General features: G+C 36.9%; 2 protein-coding genes across 3 annotated transcripts in view; both read right to left on the reverse strand.

The window, feature by feature from the left end:
• serinc3 (serine incorporator 3) overlaps positions 1–5783 on the reverse strand; it is a 12038-nt gene extending 6255 nt beyond the window's left edge. Inside the window, exons 1-8 of one of the 2 annotated variants that reach the window (XM_016541852.1) lie at positions 5570–5783; positions 4423–4584; positions 4006–4184; positions 3741–3820; positions 1955–2092; positions 1704–1873; positions 1429–1519; positions 1007–1208 (exon numbers count right to left, since the gene is read on the reverse strand). In XM_016541852.1, the coding sequence (XP_016397338.1) occupies positions 1007–1208; positions 1429–1519; positions 1704–1873; positions 1955–2092; positions 3741–3820; positions 4006–4184; positions 4423–4584; positions 5570–5602 (1055 nt within the window). In that variant the 5' untranslated portion in view covers positions 5603–5783. The remainder of the gene's footprint in view (positions 1–1006; positions 1209–1428; positions 1520–1703; positions 1874–1954; positions 2093–3740; positions 3821–4005; positions 4185–4422; positions 4585–5569) is intronic. The other variant, XM_016541854.1, reaches the window with a different exon arrangement.
• A 1868-nt stretch (positions 5784–7651) lies between these two features.
• Positions 7652–17119, reverse strand: part of LOC107730877 (diacylglycerol kinase alpha) — a 26313-nt gene continuing 16845 nt past the window's right edge. Inside the window, 8 exon segments of the mRNA XM_074560145.1 lie at positions 7652–7782; positions 10924–10984; positions 12336–12456; positions 12830–12925; positions 12928–13003; positions 14031–14121; positions 14480–14544; positions 14672–14832. Of these exon segments, the coding sequence (XP_074416246.1) occupies positions 7705–7782; positions 10924–10984; positions 12336–12456; positions 12830–12925; positions 12928–13003; positions 14031–14121; positions 14480–14544; positions 14672–14832 (749 nt within the window). The 3' untranslated portion in view covers positions 7652–7704.

A 17119-nucleotide genomic window follows, 5' to 3' on the forward strand; every position in this document is an offset into this window, starting at 1 on the left:
AACATACCTAACCAGCATATGCTGGTTTTTTCAACAGGGTGGTGTGTAGCTGAATTAATTAATACAAACAATATTACTGGCACCTTCTAGAAGTAGTTACAAATAATTTGATTTGAAGCAAATCTTTTCACATTACACTTGTTAGGAGCCTACAGTACAAAAATCACATATTCAGCCAGTTAGAATGGAAAAATAACTTTTCCTGTTTTGTGTCACCTTGTTTAAACAAGAACAGACGAAAGAAAGAAAAACAGAGGCACTAGATCAGGGGTGGGTAAACTTGGCCCTTCCAGGCCACTTTCCTTCAGAGGTTAGCTCCAACCCTAATCAAACACACCTGAACCAGCTAATCATTGTCTTCAAGACTACTAGAAGGCTACAGGCAGGTGGGTCATATCAGGGGTGGATCAAATCTCTGTAGAAGTAGTTACAAATAATTTGATTTGAAGCAAATCTTTTCACATTACACTTGTTAGGAGCCTACAGTACAAAAATCACATATTCAGCCAGTTAGAATGGAAAAATAACTTTTCCTGTTTTGTGTCACCTTGTTTAAACAAGAACAGACGAAAGAAAGAAAAACAGAGGCACTAGATCAGGGGTGGGTAAACTTGGCCCTTCCAGGCCACTTTCCTTCAGAGGTTAGCTCCAACCCTAATCAAACACACCTGAACCAGCTAATCATTGTCTTCAAGACTACTAGAAGGCTACAGGCAGGTGAGTCATATCAGGGTTGGATCAAATCTCTGCAGGAAAGTGGCCTGGAAGAGCCAAGTTTGCCCATCACTGCACTAGATCATAGCCAAGCATGGACAATCTCAAGGCTACAAGCACATCTCCAAAGACCTTGATGCCGCTGTTTTCACCATACATAATGTTATCATGAAGTTTAAGGCCCGTGGCACTGTAAGTGACCATAAGAGAAAACTTGAAAATTATGAATCATCTGAAAAAATTGCAAGAGTGCCAGACAACAACTGTATATATCACATTAAAAACACTATACCTTGAATACAAAATGCAGAGAACAAATATGGCCAGTCCTACGATGCTTTGAGCATCCCACCACTGCAAATGCGGGGCAGATGGCACAGTTTCCTCTATGTCTACAATGATGACGGCCGTCTGGTTCTCCATCTCCAGTGGGGCGACTGTGGGGGACGTGATCTGCTGGAAGATGCTGATCAGACTCGGGTTGCATGTGCGGTCTGGAGATGAGGGATGGACACACAAACAAAACGACAGATCTTGAAACTGAGCAAATTCTGCCATTTGAAAGCAAACGTCTGAAGTAAGTTTTCCAAGCTTTCCAAGTATCAGCTAAAAGCAAGGTCAAACATTCTGAATATCAACTAAGTCACATGGTCTAATTTAGCAAAGACAGAAGACAGAGATTAAATGTATAAAAACCTTTGTGAAGCTGCTAACCTGGCTCGTTGGTCATGGCTGACCAGGTGAAGTACATGGTGTACAAAGTCATAATGGATGACTGAAGAAGACCAGATCTGGGCTGGTATTCCTAGAATTATACACATTATCTCATTTCACTGGACTATAAATCACAAAGGGAGCATAAATGATTCACTAAACATGAAATATACATAAGATGTCATTTCAAATGACAACTGTGTGGCTTAATAACGTTTATATGTCAGGTACAGGCTAGCGAATGTCTCGGAGAAAACAATTGTAACTGTAAATACCTGAATTCTGGGCAGTACAGACAGAGCAGAAGCTACGACACATAATAACATGTTGAAGCTGATGAAGAACTTGTTAAGCACGCATCCTTCTGGCTGAGCGTAGATGTTATAGCAGAGAACTGCAGCCGTGAAGGACAGAATATAGTTCACTCCTGTTACCGACAGCAAGGCTAGGAGGAAGGAAGGAGCGTAAAATTACTTAATATACATATTATGACAAATAGGTTTACATACGTAACATGTTTACCTACCTATATACCACCTCTTTCGGTTTTCCTTTTCCATTTTTTCAACCCAGGATTCGTTCCACGAGTGGGCAAAGTCAATAAGCAAAACCAGCTGAATCAGAATAAAGCAAAATGCTCCACAGCTGCCCACAATAAACCACACTAAAGAAAAAGACATAAATGAACTTCGATTTTGTGCAAACCCAAATTGAGCTGGGCATGAAGAATAAAGAACATATGATTCATGAAGACCTCCAAAAACATGCTTTCCTTTGCCCATTCAACTGAACTAAATGATGAAGAACAATGGCACTAGAGGTGATGCATAAGCAATGCGCAATAAGTTATTACATTAATAATAATAATAATAATAAACAGAATAAAAAAATCCTCCGCCAAGTACAAACTGCTCAAAAAAATAGTTAAGTAAAATTAGAACAATGAATGTCCTTACTGTTGTTATACATGTGTATTTGGGAATGAGGGCTGACACATATTTTAATTGACAGCATGCAATTATTTTAAACACACAGGACTTCCATATACTTATACTAGAAAAGTCAACAACCTTGTCTGACAATATGACGGGACGGCAAGAGCTGTACCTTGTGATAGTTACACTTTTGAAAGGATAGTTCACCCAAAAATGAAAGTTCTGTCATCATTTTCTCACCCTAATGTCACTGGCTTATGTTCATCTTCAGAACACAAACATTGTTGTCCATCCACTGAAAATCCATGCAAACAAACTTTTCATCACTCTTAAAAAAGTATGAAAAGACATAGTAAAAGTATTCCACATGTATCAAGTGGTTTAATCCAAGTCCTCTGAAGAGACACAATCGCTTTATCTGAAGAACATAATTAATTTGAGCTTATAAACATTGATTAACACACATATGGTAAATGGAAGCTCAAACGTGCTTCCCTGACACACCATAAAGTGACTGTTCGGATTAAACCACTCAATTAAATAAAGTAATAAGCCCCAAGAAGCCGTGGTTTACAGTGAATGTATAACAGCTAAGGCTGTTATAAATTCACTGTAAACCACGGCTTCACGGGGCTTATTGCTTTTATTAAACGGTTATTCCATATACGTAGTAAGGTTTCACAAAATAAAACAGAGCAAATAAAGTGTAATGATAATAAAAACAGTATTCTTCCACCAAACAATGTAGTTCCTCAGAATCAGTCGCGGTTGCATCAAAGTGGTTGCCGAGCAACACACAGAAGTAAACAAAGGTGTATGTTTGTAGAGTAATTTACAACAGCTTCGAACGCGGCTCAACCAATCAGAATCAAGCACCGGAACTATCCGTTTTATAATAGTCATTTTACAATGTTTTATATTAACCTTCTGCAGTACAAACATCTCTTAGGTTTCATTAAAAATATCTTCATTTGTGTTTCGAAAATGAACAAAAGACACAGGGGTGATGACAGAATTTTCATTTTTGGGTGACCTACCCCTTCAAGTTGAGGCTTAGCAAAGGGTCAGTTGCAAAATGAATGATTTCCACAAACACTTTACCCTTATTATTAACATGTATTCTCATCATTGGCAAAGATTCTCCTGAAAGGTATCCGATTGGCTAAGATTATTCTTTACGGAGCACTATCACAGAAAGAAGAGTGACTTCTAATAAACTACCACCTATTGCAGTGATATCTGATATAATTTAATGACAGATATCAACTTGGACATTGTATTCATGACATTTATATAAAAACAACAAAAACATTAAATATAGCTTCACATTATCGCCAACCGATCAGATCAGATTTATAAAATGAGTTCAGTTCTTACTTCGGGTAAAAGGCCCCTCTGGGATATAGAAGGCACCAACAGTGAGAGCAACCATGGCTGCAATCTTGAAAACCCAGAACCTAATGAAATATAGAGATGTCTCAGTAGTTTCATAAAATGACAAAATACTAAGTATTAATTCTGCAAACTGTGGTTTAGAAATAAACAGATGACATGAATTGTAAATCAAATCAACAAGAAGAATTTCTAGTTTATAAAGTTTATAATAACTCGATTTTGGTCCACGTCATCTTAATGGACTAACCCATTGTGGATTGCGGCTCTGGGATCTCGGCTGTTCTTCACATTGATCGTGAGCAGGGAGAACGTGAGAAAGAACAAACTCATGCCACAACAAAGCCGGTACACAGCCTTATAGCCGACAAAAATCTCACACTGAACATTGGCCTCGATTCCTGCTCCTCCGTGACAAAAGCCAGGGATCTAAGAATGAAGAAATGAAAATACTTCAGCATCCTGCTAAACCATTAAACTTCCCCAACTTTCAAATGAACCACATAATATTTTATCTCGGCATGAGAGACAAAAGTCTTCTTGAGCATTTGGTTAATAATTTCACAAATCTTACAACACAGTGTAAAAACCCCTCTTGGTGTATACATTACTTGAGGCATTGGATTATTTCTAACTCTACTAATGCTTCAAAATAAGTCATTCTTACTCTTTTAAGCTGTTGTTCAACACCAGGTGACAACAGGACGCAGGCAATGATGGTACCAAGCAAAAGGATGAAGGCATACATGATTCGGGTAACAATAGACTTCTTGATCTGTGGGCAGCATCTGCATCGAAGACATGCTGCATGGTTGCAAAGGCAAGAAACCTTAAGGAAAAAGACAAAAATTCCATCTGGAGCTCTTTTATAAACAATGAATAAAAGGACAAAAATCAAGATGATAGACTCTTATGCAAAAAGACTTTCTGCTGTATTAAAAGCAAAAGGTGCAAGTATAAACACACTGGATATGGAATTGATAGATGTTAATGTTAAGACCGTTAGTGCTGTTAAGACCTCTAAGAGACAAAGAGACTGTTTATGAATTAGACGCTCAGATTTAAAACAGCTGATGTGAGATCTGAGATAGCTCAGTCTGTTGTAAACAACTTAATACTACTGTCACCTTGAGAAGCCATGTGCACAACGCATGCGGCTAAACCATGTGCTTGATGTTGTTATGGGCAACACTAGAACGCACCAGGAATTAGAATCTCTAGAGTGCATGTGTTTAATAATCTCCAGAATATTCTTTATAGACCTGTGTAATAATATTCTATAGAATTCTCCTACGCTTAATCATATGAATAATATTCTTTAGAACAGGGACTGCCAAGCGTGCTCGTGCTCATGTTGGACCTCCGTCTCTCTATTGTCGGACTCACTCACTTCATGGACTGTGAGCAGTGCTGTAATACTGCAGACCAGGAAGGAGAACCACTGCTTTAGAATACATGTGTGTACGAAGTACATGTGTTTCATAATATTCTCAAGAATTTACCTGTGTTGAACATTATTCTGTAGATTTCATCTACTGTTAATATTGCTCTCAATTACTCACCTGTATTATATTATATTATTATAAACCTTTTTGATATACCCTGTACACGTAATCGACGTGAGGTAACTGAAAGGCCCGCTGCTGACTGTCAGAGGAAACAATAATCCAGTTAAGCAGGAGCGTAAGTAACAGGTGATTTTCTTGACCTATCCTGCTTTCATTACATATGAATAAAATGTTTTGATTCATGAAAAGTTTCATTACAATCTAAACAAAATGTGAATTTATACATAAAAAAGCAAACCGACTTACCCAACTAGTCAGGGCCCCCAACACAGCACCCATAACCTATTTTCAGCAAGAGACACAGTACCTCTAATCTCCTGTTAATGTTAATAATAATGAGTCAATTCAGAATCAGAGCAAAATATATGAAATCAGAAGCGATCCCTTAGAAATGAACATAAAATATCATGCTGGCCGAAATTCAGGTGTCAGTTCCGATGCCACCAGGCGCCTGTAGTTGAGTTCTGGAGTGACAGATGGGACATCCATCACGTGACCAAACAACATTAATATTAACTACGCTTCGTGACGTTTACCCAACACACCTTACTGATTTGCTGAAAGAGAGACGGCCCCTGAAAAGCTAGCCAATTAGAAGAACCATGCATTTGGCTCATGAATATTAATTATTGAAAGCACCGGGAAGGTTACCCAGACAACTCAATGACCTCGTTAATATTCATAAGCTAAGCTTTCGTCGTTACTACTTGCTAGCAAGAAGAACAGGAGAGATGTTTCAAAGAAGGATGTTTCTGTTTTGCGTTCCTAAAAATGATTTTCTTTGTGGCTATAAAATAAATGAAAGCTATCACAGTACAAACCATAGATTAGAGATAAAGGAGGAGCCAAGAAGAAGAAATAAGAATTTTTTTTTTAACTAAGGCGAATATTAAAAGATGTTTAATGTGAAATGCGAACGCTAACATTCAGTTTTATCATTTTGCAAACTTTAATGGTCAAACAAGAACAAAAAAAATCTAAAACGTTTTAGAAAAAAATAATAATGATTTGCCTTAGGTGATTTCATGTGTTATTTACATTAGAGAAGGTAAAATCTTTTTAATTGTATGAATAATTTAATAATAATTTAGTAATTTACATATTTATTTATTAACATCTGATCAAACTTATCAAAACTTTTCATCTGTAAATAGCACAAATGCACATTCACAATTCTGTCTACTGATATTTTATTTTTCTCTATATTTTATTACTATATTGTTATTATTATTATTAATTTATTGTCTATTCTCTTTATTATTAGTGTTTTATTACCTTAAATTATATGTATGCCTGCATTATGTCTGTTCTTTCTGTACTGAAAGCTCCTGACAGCAAGACGAATGAATTCCTTGTGTGCGTGTGTGTGTGTGTGTGTGTGTGTGTGTGTGTGCAAACACGCTTGGCAATAAAGCTCTTTCTGATTCTGATGACATTGTAAAACATTTTTTCACTGCAAAGCAAACATAAGGCACGTGCAAAAACACAGCAACAAAATATTTTCATTTATGCATTTATTTAGTAGAAATACAGTGGAATCATATTTAAAATGTGTTAATTACAATCTCCTTCACAACTGTCACGTAATACCTTAAGAGAGCACCAAATTGCACAACTGTCACAGCTAACCAATCACAACTTAATAAATTGAAATGAGATTTCAGTCACCACTGAAGTTAAGAGAAAGAGAACAACTCAGTGAAGAAAAGTCGCATGATATTCTAGGATAATCTATGAAAGCACGGTATGATTATTTATTAAATGTGTTGGTTTCACTGCTACAAGGTTGTGTGTACATAAACATTATACAATAGTTAACATGAACTACCAATTCATTTTTAATAACAATAAAGTGACAGCACAATGAAGGACTAAAATTATCTATAACAGTGAACAAAATTCAAATGATAAATTAACATCAAACAAGATGAAAAATGTCTGAAAAGATATTCATTAATTCATAATACATGCATTCTGTGATATATCTAATAACTAATACATGCTACATGTGCAGTTGGTAATGTATACAGCCTTGTTGTAATGTGTTACCAATCACAAACAATCGTGTGAGATACTAGGACTACTTCTGTAAAAGGATTCTTAACTAACAGAAAATACATAATTTATGTGCCAAACAAATTAGCAGTAAAGATGAACACAAGCTTAGTGCAATGAAGGCAAGGAAAAAAAAAAAGATTTTATTTTAAAAAGATCTTTTCATAGGCTATAAAAGTAAAATGTTTACTATTATAGCACAATATACAGTGCTACATTACAAAAGGTATAATGTTCTAAAAATATAAATATATATAAAAAATATTCTAAAATATATTCTCATTTCTCATCTTGATCCTCTGTGCTGTGATCTTCAGGCTTCTGTTTTACTTGGGGAAGCATCCCAGTGATTTAGCAGGAGGAGCCATCAACATATTAGCCTGATTTGTGTGTGTGATATGAATCTACAGATAGATAGACAGACAGACAGACATCAGTTTTAATGTTAATTAGAAAGTACATATAGCTACAGCAAATATCACTTCACAGAATGCAGCTTGAAGGTTCAAACATCTGTTATTCACCTTACCCTGTGTATTTTATCCAGCAATAATGAAATCTGGGGCCTCGTTTATAAAATGTTGCGCAGAAACCATCCTAAATTTTATCTTACAATCATCTCTCAGATATGCGTACGTGCGATTCATAAAATGATCGAACGCACAGAAAACGCACGTACGCTTCTCTTTCAGATGTGAAATCTATGAATCGCAAATGATCTTGAACTTGCGCGCAAATGAATGGTTTCAGCTCTCTGCCTTGTAAAAGACTCCCAATTAATGTCTTTAACATATAAGAGCTCACCAGTCATCGTCCAAATTCTTTAATTTAGAACAGCGAGCCGCAAGAACAGCTTACATTTCCAAAAACCTGCAGTACTCCGACAAAAAAAAGTGCGTACGTCTGCTCAGACCCTGACGTGACGCTAAGCACTTTTCTACGTCAAAGGCAGTTTTTATAAATATGAGTGCTGGCATGGATTTAAGCGTACGCACACTCTAAGATCAAATCTGTGCGTACGCACGCCTTATAAATGAGGCCCCTGGAGTATGAATGTTAGAGATCATCACAGAATAATCACAATACTCAGCATGTGGTAATGGAGGGGACTCATTCATGTGATGCTATAATGTGTACCTCTGTCAGCATTATGTTTAATTTCATTGTGTATTTGTTCATGCGTCTGTTCCCAGTTTCTTGTTTAGGTTGTTGTCCTAGTTAGTTTCCTTAGTTCAGTTCAGTTCTTTGACAGTTCTCACCTTAAGTAATGTGGTTAGTATTCTTTGGAACTGATTCTGCGTCATTCATCTCCTAACAATGATAATATATGCTGCCTGGCCAAAACAAAATTTAAAAAGTCACCATCTGGTTTTAAATAAGCAGATACTCAAAACTTTAGGATTGAATCATTATTGCAGCGATTAATATGTTTCTGGCATGTTTGGCAATAATTCTTTTAACCCTAACTGATGCAGTGTGTAGCTTTTTATTTTTCAAGCAACCATGTTGGAAGACATACCCATGTTCATATTCCAGGATGACAATGCCAAGATTCATCAGGCTCAAACTGTGAAAGACAAGCAACCACAGTCCTGAGCTTAACCCCACTGAAAGTCTTTGGGACGTGCTGGAGTAGACCTTACACTACCTGGCCTAATATTTCATTGGACCACCTTTAGCTTTGATAACATTGTGTTCTGTCTTTGTGCCATTGCTTCAACAACATTAAAGGGGTCCTATTACGCTTTTTCACTTTTTCAACTTTAGTTAGTCTGTAATGTTGCTGTTTGAGCATAAAAAAGATCTGCAGAGTTACAAAGCTCAAAGTCCACTTCAAAGAGAGATATTTTATTTAACAGAAATCACTTTTCAAAAACTACAACGAACGACTCGTTTGGACTACAACGCATATTTTCCAGGATTTGTGATATCACAAATACTGACGAATGGGACGAGACCTGGTTGAGCTGCACTAGAGAAGGCAACGAGTGTTATCACTATGTCGGAGACACGCTAGCTTTCCCAAGGCAGACGAACTTAGAGTGGTTACAATCATCCGGGTTTAAATCGAGCTCAAATTGATTTGATTTTGACGCAATATTTACACTGAAGCTCGCAGGAGGCTATGGTAAGGGGCATGACATTTCCCGACCAGGCGCAGAGTGCTGCCAATCACAACACACACTGGCCCAGCTAACCAATCACAACACATTTCGTATTTCAGAAGGCGGGCCTTCATTTGATACAGGAACTATTCGAGCGTTCATGCCAGACTGGGGAGAGAGGTGTTGTAATAATGTAAAATATGTGAAAAATAATGTGTTTTTCGAACAACCTAGTATGAGAGCCTGTTCTAGTACACCCCCAAAACAAAATCAAGACTTTGAAAAAGAGCATAATAGGACCCCTTTAAAATAATTTTCAAATAAATTGATCTAGTAAAGTACACACCAACGAACCGCCTGGCTTTAAAAGATCTAATCTCATTGGCTGGATCATATAGACCATAATTTCTTATCGATGGTTGGCCAATTTACATGTCGGTCAGAAGTAGCCTCAGTAGGTAGTTCGAGAGTGAATGACAAACAAAATCAAGACTTTGCAAAAGAGCATAATAGGACCCCTTTAAGCAATGTCACAACATTTATTTCCATCAAGAGTTGCATTAATTTTTGGCCAGGATCTTGTATTGACAATGGGAGAGTCGAGTCGAGCCACTCTGTAAAGCAGACTCCAGCACATCCTAGAGACTTTCAGTAGGGTTAAGCTCAGGACTCTGTGGTGGCCAATTCATACATGAAAATGATTCCTCGTGCTCACAGAGCTGCTATTTCACAATTTAGGTCCAGTGAATCTTGGCATTGTCATCTTGGATTATGAACATGGGTACATCTTCCCACAAGGTTGTTTGAGAAGTAAAAAGCTACGCACTGCATCAGTTAAAAGAATTGTTGCAAAACATGTAACATGCCAGAAACATGTTAATCACTGCAATAATAATCCAATCCTAGACTCTTCAGAAATTACTTATGTCCAAATAGTGTCTTTTTTTTGGGCCAGACAACCCACATTTATAACATACAATTGATGCATAATGAAACATTTCAGTTAATGAGAAATCACTGTAAACAAATTAACATTGACACACTATGATAACCTGGATGCATGAAAATCTTCACAGTTCATCGTCCGTTTAGGTTGTCCAAACAGCACACTTACCCAGAGCTGCTATTTCACAATTTAGGTCCACTGAATCTTGGCATTGTCATCTTGGATTATGAACATGGGTACATCTTCCAACAAGGTTGTTTGCACTGCAATAATAATCCAATCCTAGACTCTTCAGAAATTACTTATGTCCAAATAGTGTCTTTTTTTTGGGCCAGACAACCCACATTTATAACATACAATTGATGCATAATGAAACATTTCAGTTAATGAGAAATCACTGTAAACAAATTAACATTGACACACTATGATAACCTGGATGCATGAAAATCTTCACAGTTCATCGTCCGTTTAGGTTGTCCAAACAGCACACTTACCGTACATGGAGGCTGCATCCACGGCTCTCCATCAATCTGCATGGGCAGAGTTTTATATGTTCTAGAGAAAAGAGAAGTAAAAGCAATGCTGTATCATGCACTGCAGCTCAACGTACAATATTCAAATAATTTGAAATCTACAATCTTTATTGCAGTACAAAATATACTAAAATACATTTAGTGAAATATCATCTTGCTTTACCGTATGAGGGGCCATATAGGCCATAGTTGATGCATTCATTAGTGTTTGTAAAAAGTTTTTCGATAATGCATATGAAAGAGTTTCACTAACGTTGATCAATGTCTTAATTTTTTTCACTAGTGCTTGTAAGCCTTTTCAGTAATGCATATTAATAATGTTGATCAAAGTGTTAAAGGATTAGTTCACTTCCAGAATAAGAAGTTCCTGATAATTTACTCACCCACATGTCATCCAAGATGTTCATGTCTTTCTGTCTTCAGTCGCAAAGTAATTAAGGTGTTTGAGGAAAACATTCCAGGATTTTTCTCTGTATAATGGACTTCAATGGGGACCAACGGGCAGAAGGTCCAAAGTGCAGCTTCAAAGGGCTCTACACGATCACAGCCGAGGAATAAGGGTCTTATCTAGTGAAACGATCGGCCATTTTCTTAAAAAAAAAAAATTATATACTTTTTAACCACAAATGGTCGTCTTGCACTAGCTCGACTTCATTACATTACGTAACCACATCGGAAAGGTCACGTGTGACGGAAGCGGAAGTACTGACCCAGTGTTTACAAAGCGAATGTGCAAAGAAAGTCAAACACCCTTTACAAAAAAAGGTAAAACAACAATGTCGAACGATTTTGAAGTTGGCGGAGAAAATGAGATACCAACCTTTTTGAACCGGAGTACACAGACGAAGAGCTAACCGCGCGTGACCTTTTGCGGACACGCATCGCGGAGCTAGTGCAAGATGTGCATTTGTGGTTAAAAAGTATATATATATATTTTTTTTAAAGAAAATGGCCGATCGTTTTGCTAGATAAGACCCTTATTCCTCGGCTGGGATCGTGTAGAGCCCTTTGAAGTTGCACTGAAACTGCAATTTGGACCTTTTGCCCGTTGGTCCTCACTGAAGTCCACTATATAGAGAAAAATCCTGGAATGTTTTCCTCAAACACCTTAATTTCTTTGCGACTGAAGACAGAAAGACATGAACATCTTGGATGATGTGGGGGTGAGTAAATTATCAGGAAATTTTTATTTTGGAAGTGAACTAATCCTTTAAGGTCTGTGTACAGGACGTGAACTGGGTCTTCAGAAAACAGAAGACTAAGAAAGCTTCAGGCTCAGACAGTGTTTCACCTTAAATCATCCGGGAATGTTTATTCTGGAAGTGAACTAATCCTTTAATTTCACTAGAGTTTATAAGAGGCTTTTCTATTACCTGATAGTGATGTGAGCAGCCTGAGCCAGACGATGTGCTTTACTCTTCAAGCCAGTGTAAATCTGACCCATTTCCACAACACTCTCCAGCCCCACAACCTCCAGGAGTTTATCATTCATATCTACAAGTATAAATAGCTTTTAGTGTAAAAGACTATCATAAGTGATGATCGTGACATTTTGCCAACAAGGGCATCATCAAACAACCATGAATTATACAGTATTTGAAATCAAAAATGACTATTTACTTTATTAATAGACACCTGGTGTTAATGTGAACTCACTGGTTCATGTTATTTAAAAGAAAAATGTTCATTCTTACTGTAAAATTTAATAATTTGCTCTGAAACAACTTTTTTTTTAGTCCCACCAAATGTAAGAATAACTAGCATTTATTAAGGCCAACAAACAATAGTCAACTTTCCCTCTTAAGTAGACATCTAACCTTAGAATTGTTGGTGATTTCTTTTTTAATTGTAATAAGAATTTGCTTACACTGTGAGCACATCTCAAGAGCATCAGGATCAACAGTGACCTTTTGCCGCTTCTTTATTTTCTCAGCACTCTTTGTTTCTCCCCACAGGTTGAACAACCGTGCATGCTGGGAATGTTCAGGACAGCAATGCCCTCCAATGAGAGTCTGCTCAGTTCGACTGGAACTCCACAACACTACAGTGACATTGACACTACAGCTCATTTTGAAACAGTTCATTGAAAGCGAGACATGTGACAAAAATAAGACAAAAGACAACTATATAAAGAAACTACTTATCGGGACAAGAATATTTAGTCATAAATATTAATAAATAAATAGTCAGGTTTGTCACTTTTTTATCAGGGCAAGTTGTTTAAAGTTTTTTTACACTCACTTTTTACAATTTGTTAATTACTATTCTTGTACGCTAGAATGTTTTAATTGTTTGATATTTTTATGTTACCTTTCACATGTTGTTTCATATATCTTTTTTTTTTCAAAATTGTTTTACTCATTACACATTAACCCTGCCAGATATATGAAAATTTAGTCTATTTTTGTTTTTAAATGGAACAGTTCATTGAACCTATATACAATAAAGCAATAAGCCCCAAGAAGCCGTGGTTTACAGTGAATTTATAACAGCTAAGGTGCGTTATAATGAGCGGAATAAAACAGAGCAAATAAAGTGTAATGATAATAAAAACAGTATTCTTCCCCCAAACAATGTAGTTCCTCAGAAACAGTTGTGGTTCCAACAAAGTGGTTGCCGAGCAACACACAGAAGTAAACAAAGGTGTATGTTTGTAGAGTAATTTACAACAGCTTCGGACGCGGCTCAACCAATTAGAATCAAGCACCGGAACTCTCCGTTTTATAAAAAAGGCCCTTTACTTGCTAAAAAAGTATAAACTGTCAATCACACAACAGAAGGAATGTAATAGATCACGTTGATCACGTTGATAAATTAAATGCCTTATATAATGCCGTATATCAAATATAATACCATAGGCGTTATAGGGTTAAATAAGCTCTAATGTCATGTGATGGAAGGTTCCTTACTAAAATAAAATGTGTGACATGTCCTGCAAAAAAAAGGTGTGTTAAATCACCTTCTTATTCCTGGGCATCAATGGCGAAAACATTTAATAACTTTGTTTGTAGACTTTATAGTGAGAGAAGTCAATGGAAATCCTGTGCAACTATTAAACAATCATTTACCTCAATGGTGAGACATTCCTTGAGGTTCCTGCAGGAAGCTGAAATGGTCTCAGATGTTGCGAGTTGAAAATACCACAGCTTATTTCTGGCTCTTTCATGTCAGAAAACAGATAAATTTAGGACAGTTAGAACTAAAAGCAATAAATGCAAAAAAAAAAAAAGTTGTCAAAACACAACACAATGTACAAAGCACATTTCCGATCCTGACCTACTATTGAACTTCTGTGGATGCTTCCCTCCCATCACATGAAACTGGTGTGCTATAGATGCATCCTGTTGAAGGAACCACCGAAATTATTGAAGTTGAAAATACCACAGCTTATTTCTGGCTCTTTCATGTCAGAAAACATAAATGTAGGACAGTTAGAACTAAACAAAGCAATAAATGCAAAAAAAAAAAAAGTTGTCAAAACACAACACAATGTACTAAGCACATTTCCGATCCTGACCTACTATTGAACTTCTGTGGATGCTTCTCTCTCATCACATGAAACTGGTGTGCTATAGATGCATCCTGTTGAAGGAACCACCGAAATTATTGACACGAATGCAATATACCTGCCAAATACAGAAAAAGAGTCCCTCTATTCTAAGAGCCAAATGACTCAAAATACATCAAGAGGAAATTAAAAGGCACTCACCACACCAAGAGAGAAATAGTTGTTAATGATATCATTAGGCACTGGGTCGCCCTCGTCTTCCATATCTGCTGGAATGACTTGCAAACTCCAGCGATCCATCTGTACCTGTATACTCTCTTCAATCTGCTTAATGATTTCTGTCAGACCAGTGCCTTCATATCCTGTTTAATCCAATCCAAATTAAAGAAATTAAATGAATGAGTACCACAGCATCAACCATGTGGCCAATGTTTTGCCAGTGACCAATTTTATTGGAGGGCCCTCCAGAAGTGGGAAATGTACAGTAAGTATTATTATGTTTCAACTCAGCATAGTGTTTTATTGAGTCTGATAAGGTACAGCTTCACAGCATGGTACAGTAATCAGTCACTTCAATTTCCCAACACAGATTGTGCATTGTGTTCAAGTTGATCGAGGCAATTTCTTACACTGACCGACAGAAATCTGCTTGATTTGAAAGTAATTTCTGTGAGCTATGTATCATACATCACTATACTACTGATAAAGGGAAAAAAAAAAATATATATATATTGGGGTTGTATCTATTTTGTACATATTTCAGCTCCAGCTATTGATTTATTAAGGTGCTGGCAAATCTGTCTTTAATCTTTATTTATTTGTCTAAGAAAAAAAAATCCAATGTTTTCACTGACCAGCTTAATTTTATTTTGTAAATCTAAACAAATTTTGATTTTGATGGCTGCAACACACTCCAAAACAGTTGGGACAGAGGCATGTTTACCACTGTGTCACATCAACTTTCCTTTTAATTACAATGTTTAATTGTTTGGGAATTGAGGATACTAACTGTTAAAGTTTTGCAAGCAAAATTTTTGTCCAATCTCACTTGATACAAGACTTCAGATGCTCAGCAGTCTCTGACCATCATTGTCTGATTCTCCGTTTCATGACTGGTCATACATTTTCAATAGGAGACTGATCTGGACTGATCTAGCACATTCACTCTGTGTCTACGAAACCACGCTGTTGTAGCACATGCAGAACGAGTCCTGCCACTGTCTTGATCTATTAACTATGGACTTCCCATGAAAGATGTCATCTTGATGGCAGTATGTCTCTGTACAATTTCAATATATGCCAGTGGTACCTTTGCACATATGCCAGTCACCCGTGCCGTTTGCTCTGCTGCACCCCAGTACCATGACGTTTGCTTTTGCATCTGTCGCTGATGAAAGTCTGGATGGTCCCTTTGGTCTTTGTGACTGAGCACTCTATGTCCATTTTTCCCAGAAACGAATGAAAATGTGGACTCATTTGACCACAGCACACATTTCCACTCTTTTTGATTGTCTGAGATGAGCTCTGGCCCAGAGAGCCCCATGGCATCATTGCATAGAATTGACAAATAGCTTTTTCCTTGAGTAACACAGATTCAAGTTACATTTATTGATGCAGCGGCAGACTATGTTAAGTGACAGCGGTTTTCTGAAGTACTCCTGAGCCGATGTGGCTATATTTAACACGGCAGTATGACGGTTTCTTATGCAATGCCATCTGAGGGCTCAAAGGTCACACACATTCAACTGAGGTTTCCTGCCTTGCCCTACACAGACTGTGATTTCTCTGGATTCCCTGAATCTTTTCACAATATTATGTATGGTAGCTGGTGAAAGACTTAAATTCTTTGCGATTTTGCATTGAGAAATGTGATTTTTGATTTGCTTGACTTCTCTCATGAATTTTTTTTTCTCATGAAAAGTGATAAGCCATGATCCAGCTTTTCTTGCAAAGACTGAGATGCTCGTTTTATACCCAAACATGATCCCCTCACCTATTAACAATTCACCTGCTTACTGTGAACTGTTTCAAAACAGTTTAACTTGAATATTCTATAACCTTTTCACTTTTATTTTGTCTCTGTCCCAACTTTTTTGGAGTGTGTTGCAGCCATCAAAATCAAAATTTGTTTATATTTACAAAATAAATTTAAGTTGGTCAGTGAAAACTTTGGAAATCTTTTCTTTCTACTTCTGTCAGTTAAATAAAAGTTAAAGTGCATTAACAAATCACAGATTCTTGATTTTATTGCATTTTACAAAACGTCCCAACTTTTCTGAAATTGGGGTTGTACTGCATTTGGTTTGAAACTTATTTCACAACCTTTAAAGTGCCCCTATTTTGCCTTTTCGAATATTACCTTTCTGATCGTGGTTGTATCTCTCTATTAGTGCTATTGGATCTTAGCGCTGCGTTCGACACTATTGACCACAACATTCTTTTGAATAGACTAGAAAACTTTGTTGGCATTAATGGAAGTGCATTAGCATGGTTCAAATCGTACTTCTATAACTGCCATCAGTTCATAGCAGTGAATGAAGAGGTATCATATCGATCACAAGTGCAGTATGGAGTACCTCAAGGCTCAGTACTAGGGGACGTTACTTTCACACTTTACATGTTACCCTTGGGAGATATCATCAGAAAACA

The sequence above is a fragment of the Sinocyclocheilus rhinocerous genome, unplaced genomic scaffold (assembly GCF_001515625.1).
Source record: "Sinocyclocheilus rhinocerous isolate Xijiao unplaced genomic scaffold, SAMN03320098_v1.1 scaffold1090, whole genome shotgun sequence".
NCBI classification, from domain to species: domain Eukaryota; kingdom Metazoa; phylum Chordata; class Actinopteri; order Cypriniformes; family Cyprinidae; genus Sinocyclocheilus; species Sinocyclocheilus rhinocerous.